The sequence below is a fragment of the Nanorana parkeri genome, unplaced genomic scaffold (assembly GCF_000935625.1).
Source record: "Nanorana parkeri isolate BGI_ZX_2015 unplaced genomic scaffold, ASM93562v1 scaffold3418, whole genome shotgun sequence".
NCBI lineage: Eukaryota > Metazoa > Chordata > Amphibia > Anura > Dicroglossidae > Nanorana > Nanorana parkeri.
The window spans coordinates 11,188-21,023 of record NW_017309686.1 but is presented as its reverse complement, the minus strand read 5'-3'; the positions used below and the strand labels follow the sequence as shown (position 1 = coordinate 21,023).

General features: G+C 45.5%; 1 protein-coding gene across 1 annotated transcript in view; it reads right to left on the bottom strand.

Annotated features, from left to right (window-relative positions):
- Positions 1 to 933: 933 nt before the first annotated feature.
- The window catches only part of LOC108803120 (remodeling and spacing factor 1-like), a 16,648-nt gene continuing 7,745 nt past the window's right edge, over positions 934 to 9,836 (bottom strand). The window contains exon 8 of the mRNA XM_018574960.1: positions 934 to 1,096. Coding sequence (XP_018430462.1) covers positions 934 to 1,096 — 163 coding nt within the window. The remainder of the gene's footprint in view (positions 1,097 to 9,836) is intronic.

The window sequence follows — 9,836 nt, the reverse complement described above, 5'->3', positions numbered from 1 at the left end:
ATATATAATAAATATATATATTAAAAAAAGCAGAGTTTGACTATTGTAGCACATGGTAGGTGCCTTGACAAGGATCATGTGACTTAAGCTAAGGATGGATCATGTGACAGGAAGCTCTTCACAGCAGTTTGCTATAAATAAACAGCTTGGCCTGAGCAAGACAATTTAAACATTTTAAAAAGCCAGCGACCGGCTGTTACATACAAACATTCAGGTGGCTATAGAGCCGCCCGATCGCTTGTATGGTGCGTGAGAGTGTGCCGCTATCCCGTGATCCTCTGGCCTTAGGGTTGCCACCTTTTCTTCCAGCGAAACCTAAACACTCCGGTGACGTGAGGACATTTTTTTTAGGAGAATAAGTCGTGACTTACTCATATGTAAATAGCGCCGCCCATTCATATGTAAATAGCACAGTTGAGACTATTTTCAGTGGGGGGCCAGTAGCCCCTATCTTAATTTTGGTTGCCCCTGTCTGCCTGACATCTTGTGTCGGGGTTTCTGCTGCCATGAAACCCGAACACAGCATTCAAAACCCGGACTGTCTGAGTGAATCCTTGACAGGTGGCAACCCTATCTGTCTTCCGTGCGGGCCTGGGACCTGCAATGAGATCGGAGGGAGATATTTTATTCTATAGATCATTAAAAAAAAGGTTACCTGCTGTAATCAAAAGTCTACCCCCAGACAGGTGTTTTGTAACCAACAGGCCCAGGCACCAGGAAGAAGCAGAGGTCATGAAGAATAACATAGACCGACTTTAATAAATCAAGTTTACAATTGGATAGTAGAAAGAGGAGGATGCCCACAGGCTACTTTTCCCTCAGCCAGGACAAGTGATTCCTGGGGGGGTGGATGCACTGGCCCAGGAATAGGCCCTGGAGCTGGCTTATGTGTTGCATCCTCTCTCAATCCTTACATTAGCAGTAAAACAAAATTCACTTTGGAATGGTAAAGTAATACTGACAGCCTCCCAAGTTGCCAAGGAGGGCATAGTTTTTAGCACAGCTCTCAATGTCAATAGACCCTCTGTAGACCATCCCTCTTATTGAGACGTTCTCCTTAAGAAATTCCCTCAGTGAGGAGTAGATGAAGGACTTTCTGTGAAGAGTTTTTGGAGATACCACTCGCAAAAAACAAATTAATGAAGCACTTCCTAGGAGACAGAGCACTGTACTCCCTTGGTAAGCAAACCTTTTCTTCAATGGGATCTGACACTTGTCCTAGGGGGTCTAACACAGGAACTCCTTGAGCCCTCGCTAGAGTGCTCACTTGAGAATTTAACTTTTAATTAGGGAACCTTTACCTTATAATCCTCCCGGATAGAGCAATCGTAAGACTGGATCCAATATACTTAGCTCAGGTTACGTCAGACTTTAACAGATCCCATGACATGATGTTATCAACCTTTTGTGAGAACCCCAAAAATCTTAACTACCACAGGCTGGATGTTAAAATATATATTTTTTTTACAATATATGAATGCCACTAAGGAATCTGAAAGATCCAGTCATCTGCTGATTACCTTCAACGGACTGAAAAAAGGGTCTTCATCCCTCTACTATACAATCTAAGGCCTCAAAGTACAATCCCTTGCTTGATAATGGGGACAGTTATCTTGGTGTAACAAAAAGTGCGACTCCCCCATTTTTTTCACATCGTATTCCACCCAGTCCTGGAAACCTTTTGGGCAGAGCGAGCTGTAGAATCTACAGAGCAGCTGTGCAGTCTAACAGTCATACCTTCCACAGACATGGAGCTTTTGTTGGGGCAGAACCAAGCACACAGCAGAAAGATGCTGCAAGCAGCAGTCCTGTCATATTATATGAAGCTCAATTGCGTAGCTGTCACGGAAGATGATTGGGGAAATCCCCAGTTAGACCTACCAATTATGGTCTTTCCAGGACAGCATTACCATTTTCCACCTGGAGTAGATCAGTAACATACAGTGGCCCGCGGCCCGCATCCCCGCTGCTCTCCCCTGCTTGTATGGGCTGAGGCAGCGGGGATCTGAAAAAAAAAAATGGACGGCGGAGGAACCGCTGCCGTCCTGAAACTGACAGGAGGACAGCGGCTCCGCTCTCCTCCCAGCCTGCCGTGATCGAAAGCCGCTGTACTCCTGACAGTTTCAGGATGACAGCGGCTGTGTGTGTGGCCGAGCGGAGGATCAGTAAATATCATTGATATTTACCGATCCTCCGTGTGCAGCACAAACACTGGAGCGATCGTCTGATCACACCCCCCAAGTATATTTGCGCACATGTTCTTTACCCGCATGTGTATAACCTTACATTTGTCACCATTAAATCGCTATGCCATCTTGTAGCCCAAGCCTCAATTTTGCTTAGGTCCTGTTGTAGTGCGAATATCTCCTGTTTGGAATTTACTGCAGTTTAGTATCATCCGCAAAAAACGAAATTGAGCTATTTAGTCCAATCTCTATGTCGTGGATGAATAAGATGAACCGGATCAGTCCCAGGATTGAACCCTGGGGAACCCCACTCCTAACCCTTGCCCAATTAGAGAACGACCCATTTATCACTACCCCCCGGGTCCTTTCTTGCAGCCAAATTTTCCACCCATGTACATAGAATTTTATCTAGACCTAAGTTTATAGAATAAACGTTTGTGGGGTACTATGTCGAATGTGTAGGTATATTTGTATTTGCCACCTGGCTTCTATTTTTCCTCTTGCACCTTGGTGGTGGAAGGCTACTTTATATTACTAAAGGATAAGGGGCTTTTAATAACTTTTCGTATGGGTTTTCTTGTAGAAGGAGGAGCCAATCATCTCTCAGGGAGTTGTCCAGGAAGACTTATGGAAAGACCATTACTGGTAGGTCTAACTGGGGACTTCATTTTGATTAGAAAGGGTTATCTGCAGAAAGCCCACCTCCCTGTGCTCAGTGAATGATGAGATTCTGGAACTCCTCTGCAGCTGGCAATGTATTGTATGTTGCTCTCAGTAGAGTACAACTGACTTGCTTTGTTTCATACTGTGTTAGGTGATAGCGGTTACTGTATTAGATTATTACTTAAATAGAAGCAAGGAGTATGGAAGGGGAGCCAAGACAAGTGCATGAGTAGGCAAACTCCAGCTGTGATGAAACTCCAAATCCCATCATGCATGTGCCTCTGGTAGTCATGCCCATGGCTGTCGAAGAGTCATGCAATGCCTAATGGGATTTAACTAATGGGTTAGTTGCACCACAGCTGGAGTTTGCCTACCCCTATACTAGTGCCTTATGCTGTACCGTGTGACGTGGACTGCCAACACACCCAAAACACAGCATCTGGTTTACTGTCTTCTCCTATTCACAGGCAAATCTGTTAGTTTAGATAGGCACGATATCTGTGAAATGCCAAGTGCTGTTGCAGAGGCTTTTACTGGATAGAGCACTTGGCTCCATCCACCAGCCAGTGCAGAGCAGGATGAAAAAGATCAAGTATGGTAATGTACAGGGCTTGAAAACTTTTAGGGTGTCTCACCAGTCAGTCAAAAATGTCACCAGTCAGCATGACTGGACCATAGCCTTGCAATTTATGTTAAAAACATTTGGGGACAGATAGAGCTTTCTTTTGGAGGTATATAAAATAAGAAAAAAAAAGTTTCCCTACGTTATGTTATAAAACATCTATTTTCACCCATATTTTTGGTAAAACATAAAAGTCGGGGTCATGTCGGGTAAATAGACACCAAACATGTCAAGCCTTAAAATTGCGTGCGGCCACAAAATACGACCACACTGAAAATTGTCCATAGGCGACGCTTAAAATGCTTTTACCACTTATCAGTAATTAATGGATCTAAAATGATTGCTCACGCTCCGACGTTCGCGGTTATATGTAACATGTGCGGCACAATTGGCGCAATCTTTATCGCACGTAGGCGCACCCCATGCATATCTGCATGTATATGTGGGGGGCGGGGGACTTAAACATTTTTTTTTTAATGTTTAATTTTTTTACACAACTTTATTGCTATCACATGGGGGGGGGGGGGGGGGGGGGGGGGCTAAGAAGGCCCCTATGTGATAGCCGATTTACATGACAGGTCCTCTGTATGAAGACATCAGGGGTCTCTAATGCCAGGACCCCTGATGTCACCTTGGGACCCCCAGAGAAGCTGATGAAGCAGAGATCTGCTTTATCAGCTTCTGTAGCTGGAAAGTGAGCCTGAATGCAGGAAGTGATGTAATATACATCACTTCCTGCATTCAGGGACTGAGAGGAGATTGTATATACTGATCTCCCTTTGAGCTGTCACAGAGCCGTGCCGGTCCCGGCCACATCGGATCTTGGGACCGGCAACCGCAGTGACAGCTGCTGGTAATACAAGCGATCGGGCGTCTAGAGACTCCCGGCCGGCCGGGAAGATGCTCATCGGGCTCCGCTGTCCTCTCGTCACAAGCCCTGGTAATGTGATATTTTTTTTTTTCCTCCTCAGATGTTAAAATAGAATTCTGCAAACTGGACTTCAGCTATAAATGTGTCTTACTGGTGCCAGGATACACGGGATTTCGAGCACCTTGTTTTGCTGTGAGGCTCATTGGCACCGGTGCCTTCAGGAAGGAGAAGAAAACAGAGATCCAAGGTAATTGTTTTAATTAACCCTCGGAGTCTCCATCTTTATGAAAGGGTTCTGAGCAGGCACAAGTACATTGAGGAGGAGGTTGGTGAAGAAGCTTCTCGAGAATCATAGGCTATGAGAAGGGGGAACAAACAGGCAGAAGAGAGCAAGGGAACAGGGGCCATAGTAGACAAGAAAAGCAAATAGATGAACGGAATTGTTTAGCATTCAAGGGACACTAAACTCAGACAAAGTCTTAAAAATACATTCAGGTACCTTAACTATTAACAACAATGTCTCTTATTTGTGTATCACGCGGCTGTAGATCCTCCAATCATCTCTGAATTGGTGCCGACGCTGTCCTTCCTTCTGGAGGGGGACTACTTTTATTCCACATGGTCCCCGTGTGTGTTGTAAAGTAGTCACCGCTGCAAGCTCGCTCCCGGGATGGGCTACAATCTCATGTTTAGATTACTAATTTGTATTGAGATTGTAGTCCATCCCGGGAGTGAGTTTGGAGCGGTGACTACTTTACAACACACAGAGCAAGGGGTGTAGAAATAAAAAAAAAAAAAAAATAGTACTTGTCCAAGGACTAAAGCAGGGGCCCAATCTACTTGTCCTGATACAAAAAAAATCATTTTAACCAGAACTGTATTTAACCGTGCTAAGAAGCGCTTCTCATTGGTCAGCGTGGTGAGGTGACCGTGCTGACCAACGAGTGCTTACAAAATTCAAAATCCATAGTGCAGGGCTGCACTGGATGACACAAAGTACAAAAATCCTACTTCATGACATACACACCACCCAGGGCCCCTGTAACAATATTACAGCAGAAAAGTTGTAGCTTTTTTTTTTTTGCAATCTGAATAGAGAGTTTTATTATTTCCAGGAGCACAAATGGTTAGCCTACAGGCAAGCACACGTGTAAATAGACTCTTACAAGCTCGTTCTCACCGATGGGGTTTCAAATACAATGTCATTTTTATTTGTCAATGATGGCTGTCGCTCCACCCCCAGGCTGAAGCCCAATTTACGGATGTTACATAATATTTGAGGTTGAATAAAAGACACGGGTCCATCAAGTTCAACCTATTGTGTGTCCGTTTGTGATTGTGTATATGTGTGCACAAGTCCCTGTGTGTCCTTGTTTTTAAGTGTACCTGTACCCCTGTATGTTGCGGTCTCTGAGGAAGGTATCTAAATGCTTTTTGAATGATTCAATAGTCTCAGCTGATACCACTGCTTGTGGCATCGAGTTGCAGACTTTAAAAAGGAGAACTAGTGAGTGAGTCACGGCTCTCTGCAGGGATAGATCGAGAAGTGAGCGAGCGACGTTATGTGTGCGCTCACTTCCCGATCTATTGAGCCGACCTGTGACATTGTCATTGTTTAATTGTCACAGGTCGGCTCAGATTATGAGGCTGAGTGAGTTACTCGTCTCATAATTCTCCTTTTACCGTTCCAATGGGGGAGCCTTTAATGTTCCTACGTGGGAAAGTTACAGCCAGCACTTTAGTCACCTGCCCCTCTTATTTCTGGCAGCTTTCAGGGGGGGAGGGGGGCGTTGGTTGTGCAGGCTCTGTGTGTCTGTCAGAACTGCCATCTCCCTTTGTGAAGGGGGGTGGGACAGCTATACAACAGTGTTGCTCAGCAACCCCTGCCCAGATCTGAATGGACCAAGTGCCATGTGTACTGGGTCCCCTGCTGGGTTCAACAGGCTTCATCTTCTAGCGAGACTTCCTGAAGTATGTACCGTGTTATTGACAGGAACAATGCAAATAAACAAATACAAAACTTCTCATTATGAGAACAAATAACAGAGCCACATTTTAATTTCCCCTCCATTCTAACATACATCAAAAGGGTCCATATTTGATTTCTTTTTATTTCTGGCCTAAACAAAGTTTTAAATAAAGCTTATGCAGAAAAACAGTACATGATAGTAAAGGAAATGAACACTTGAAGGCTACATGCCACTAATGATTTCTAAAAATAATCTACAGACTACCAAAGAACAGATATTGGAACTGGTTTCTATGTACCCTCTTCAATTTGAAGCAAATACTTTTCAGTACTGCCAATACTACTGCTGGACTGCAACGGAGAATCATTGATCCAGATTTAAAAACGAGTTGTACCTTTAAAAAGACACACAGGGACCTTCTATACAAAAGACTTGAGGAAAAGATGGAATCAGATTGATGTTATTCCCTGGGAGACCCAGCAGACCTCTGTAGTGTACACCAAGAAATCTGACTATTGCATTCTCCTAAATGGGTCAATAGACAATTATGATTGGTTGCTGTGGATAGCACATCCTCCTTTCCTTGTATATAGAACTTGAACAAATGATAGGTTATCAGTCAGCTGACCTCCATGCCAAATGCAATTTAAACTCACAACTTCATTAGCAAAGTTGGCAGGGTTTCATCTTCCTTTTAGGATTTTTGTTAAAACCCATGTCTCAATCAGCGGCCATTCATTCTGAACTGCACTGCAAGGCACATACATTATACCAGGGGGTAGGCAACCTTGGTACTCCAGCTATGGTGAAATGACAAATCCCTTTATGCCTCTGGGAGTCACGTCTGCAGCCGTCAGTCTTGCAATGCCTCATGGGACCTGTAGCTTAAAAGGAGAACTATGAGGTGAGTGACAATCAAATCAGCCTCATAGTTCGAGCCGACGTGTGACTATGAAAAAGGTCGGCTCAATAGATCGGGAAGTGAGCGAACACATACCGTCGCTCGCTCACTGCAGAGATCCCCCCCCCGCGCTGAGTGGAGAAACGGACAGGGGGGGTGGTACAGCTGTCTCTGCCTCTAGATAGGCAGAACCAGCTGTCACTCACGCAGCTGGGTGGATCTCAGTAATGTCGGCATCCGTCCCGGGTGCGGCGGTCTCAGTATACCGCGAGCTACAGCTCCCTCAGCTCTGAGTGTAGAAACGGACTCTAGATAGGCAGAGCCAGCTGTCAATCAGCCAGCTGGATGGATCTCGACAGCATTGTTGGGATCCGTCCCAGCTGCGGCGATCTCAGTATATAGTGAGCAATAGCTCGCTATATACTGAGCTTTAGGTCACAGGTCGACGCTAGTTTGTGTCCTCCCGTGACCCTTAGGAGAACTATGGGGAAAAACACTTACCCCATAGTTCTCCTTTAACAACAGCTGGAGTGCCGAGGTTGCCCATCCCTGTATTATACCGTATGAAGTAATGCTCCTGCCATTATACCGTATGAAGTAATGCTCCTGCCATTATACCATATGAAGTAATGCATGTGCCCCCAGCTCCTGCCATTATACCATATGAAGTAATCCATGTGCCCCCAGCTCCTGCCATTATACTGTAATACTGCATTATTGTGTTGAGGATCCAATTCAAACCAAGTGGGCTACCCTAATGCAATGCAAGTCAAAGCATGAACAGCCACATAGGTGTAAGCAAAGCATAATAAACTAAAATGAATTTGAAATCCAGGGACCAGCAGGATTCCATTTTAGGAGCCAGCTTCACCAACAACAAGTAGAGCAAACCTCAATAGTGAGGGGGCAGCTGCAATTTTTAAGGAACATTGGCTACCTGGGATTTGTCCAGCCCTGCTATATATGGGAACGGATTTTACTGTTTAAAGCAAACTGATCACTTCACTCTTGATCCTGATCTCCTAAAGGTGCTCGCAATGCTTCTGCTGCATTAGAAACCGGATCCTAATAAAACCGGGGGAACAATGCAGCTAGTGTGCTTGTTGTCACTGTATCATGCAACATTAGTGGTTCCTTAATACAAAAGCCTGTGCAGGCAGCTTAGACCGCTTGCTACCATGCAATCACTAACGGTGAGGAGGTTTATGCTTAAGACCCAGTGCAGCACATGGGTACTGTATATAGTGTGCATTTGGCAAGACAGACTTAAAGCCAAGCTGGTGCAGCAAGGTGGCCTCGCTAAGAGTAGAGGTCAGTTTATGTAAGCGGTGATTGAAGCTGGCAACAAGAGGTGACCAAGAAAACAACTGTTCTGTAAAATGCCCAACACTGTTATTCACTGCAAATACCTACATTGTTTGAAATACACTCACCGATGTGCAAATTAATCAACTGCGCATATTCGGTCAACATTTTGTCAGTCCTCCTCCTATAAAACACTGTTTGAACAGACCTCTCGGAAGTACATTCCCTTTTGCCACTCCTGGGCTGCACAATGGTATTAGAGAACCAAAACGGAATCTGGACAGCTTCACCGTTATTTGAGGTCACTTGTTAGGATACAGTCCAAGATCGAAGAGCGGCCCGGGGGCAATGCACTTCAAATGCAGAGCCGCCCCGGGGGCAATGCACTTCAAATGCAGAGCCGCCCCGGGGGCAATGCACTTCAAATGCAGAGCCGCCCCGGGGGCAATGCACTTCAAATGCAGAGCCGCCCCGGGGGCAATGCACTTCAAATGCAGAGCCGCCCGGCCAATGCACTTCAAATGCAGAGCCGCCCGGGGCAATGCACTTCAAATGCAGAGCCGCCCGGCTAATGCAATTGAAATGCAGAGCCGCCCGGCTAATGCAATTGAAATGCAGAGCCGCCCGGCTAATGCAATTGAAATGCAGAGCCGCCTGGCAAATGCACTTGAAATGCAGAGCCGCCCGCAGAATGCACTTATGACGCAGAGCATCCCTGGGAACGCACTTCAGATGCAGAGCCGCCCGCAGAATGCACTTATGACGCAGAGCATCCCTGGGAACGCACTTCAAATGCAGGAACACTTGCTTCCAACGAACACATCACCAGGTAAAGGGCACCGGCAACAGACAGCACGCACCGGGAAGAACGACCTCACAAATCCAGTTTGGTGCCAGTATAAAGTCTATAACAGTGGTGGCGAACCTTGGCACTCCAGCTGTGCCAAAACTACAAATCCCAAGATGCATCTGCCTCTGGGAGTTATGTCTGTGGCTGTGAGAGCCTTGCAATGCCTCATGGGACTTGTAGTTCCAAAACAGCTGGAGGGCCAAGGTTCGCCATCACTGGTCTATAATATCACAAGAGAAGGCAGAAGAGACAGTTATACACTGTGTGGCACATCAGTAGAAATCATTTTCGACGCGCATTTGCGTCTCGACACCCTCAGAACAAAAAAAAAAAAAAGAAAAAAAGGAACCTTGTCTTTTTCTTTTTTTTCTTCTGGATCAACTTTTAGAAGTTACAGCAGCAAATTGCAACATAACGTGTTATTAGGCCTTCTGACACAGAAGTGGTTAAATATACATATTGTGGTCA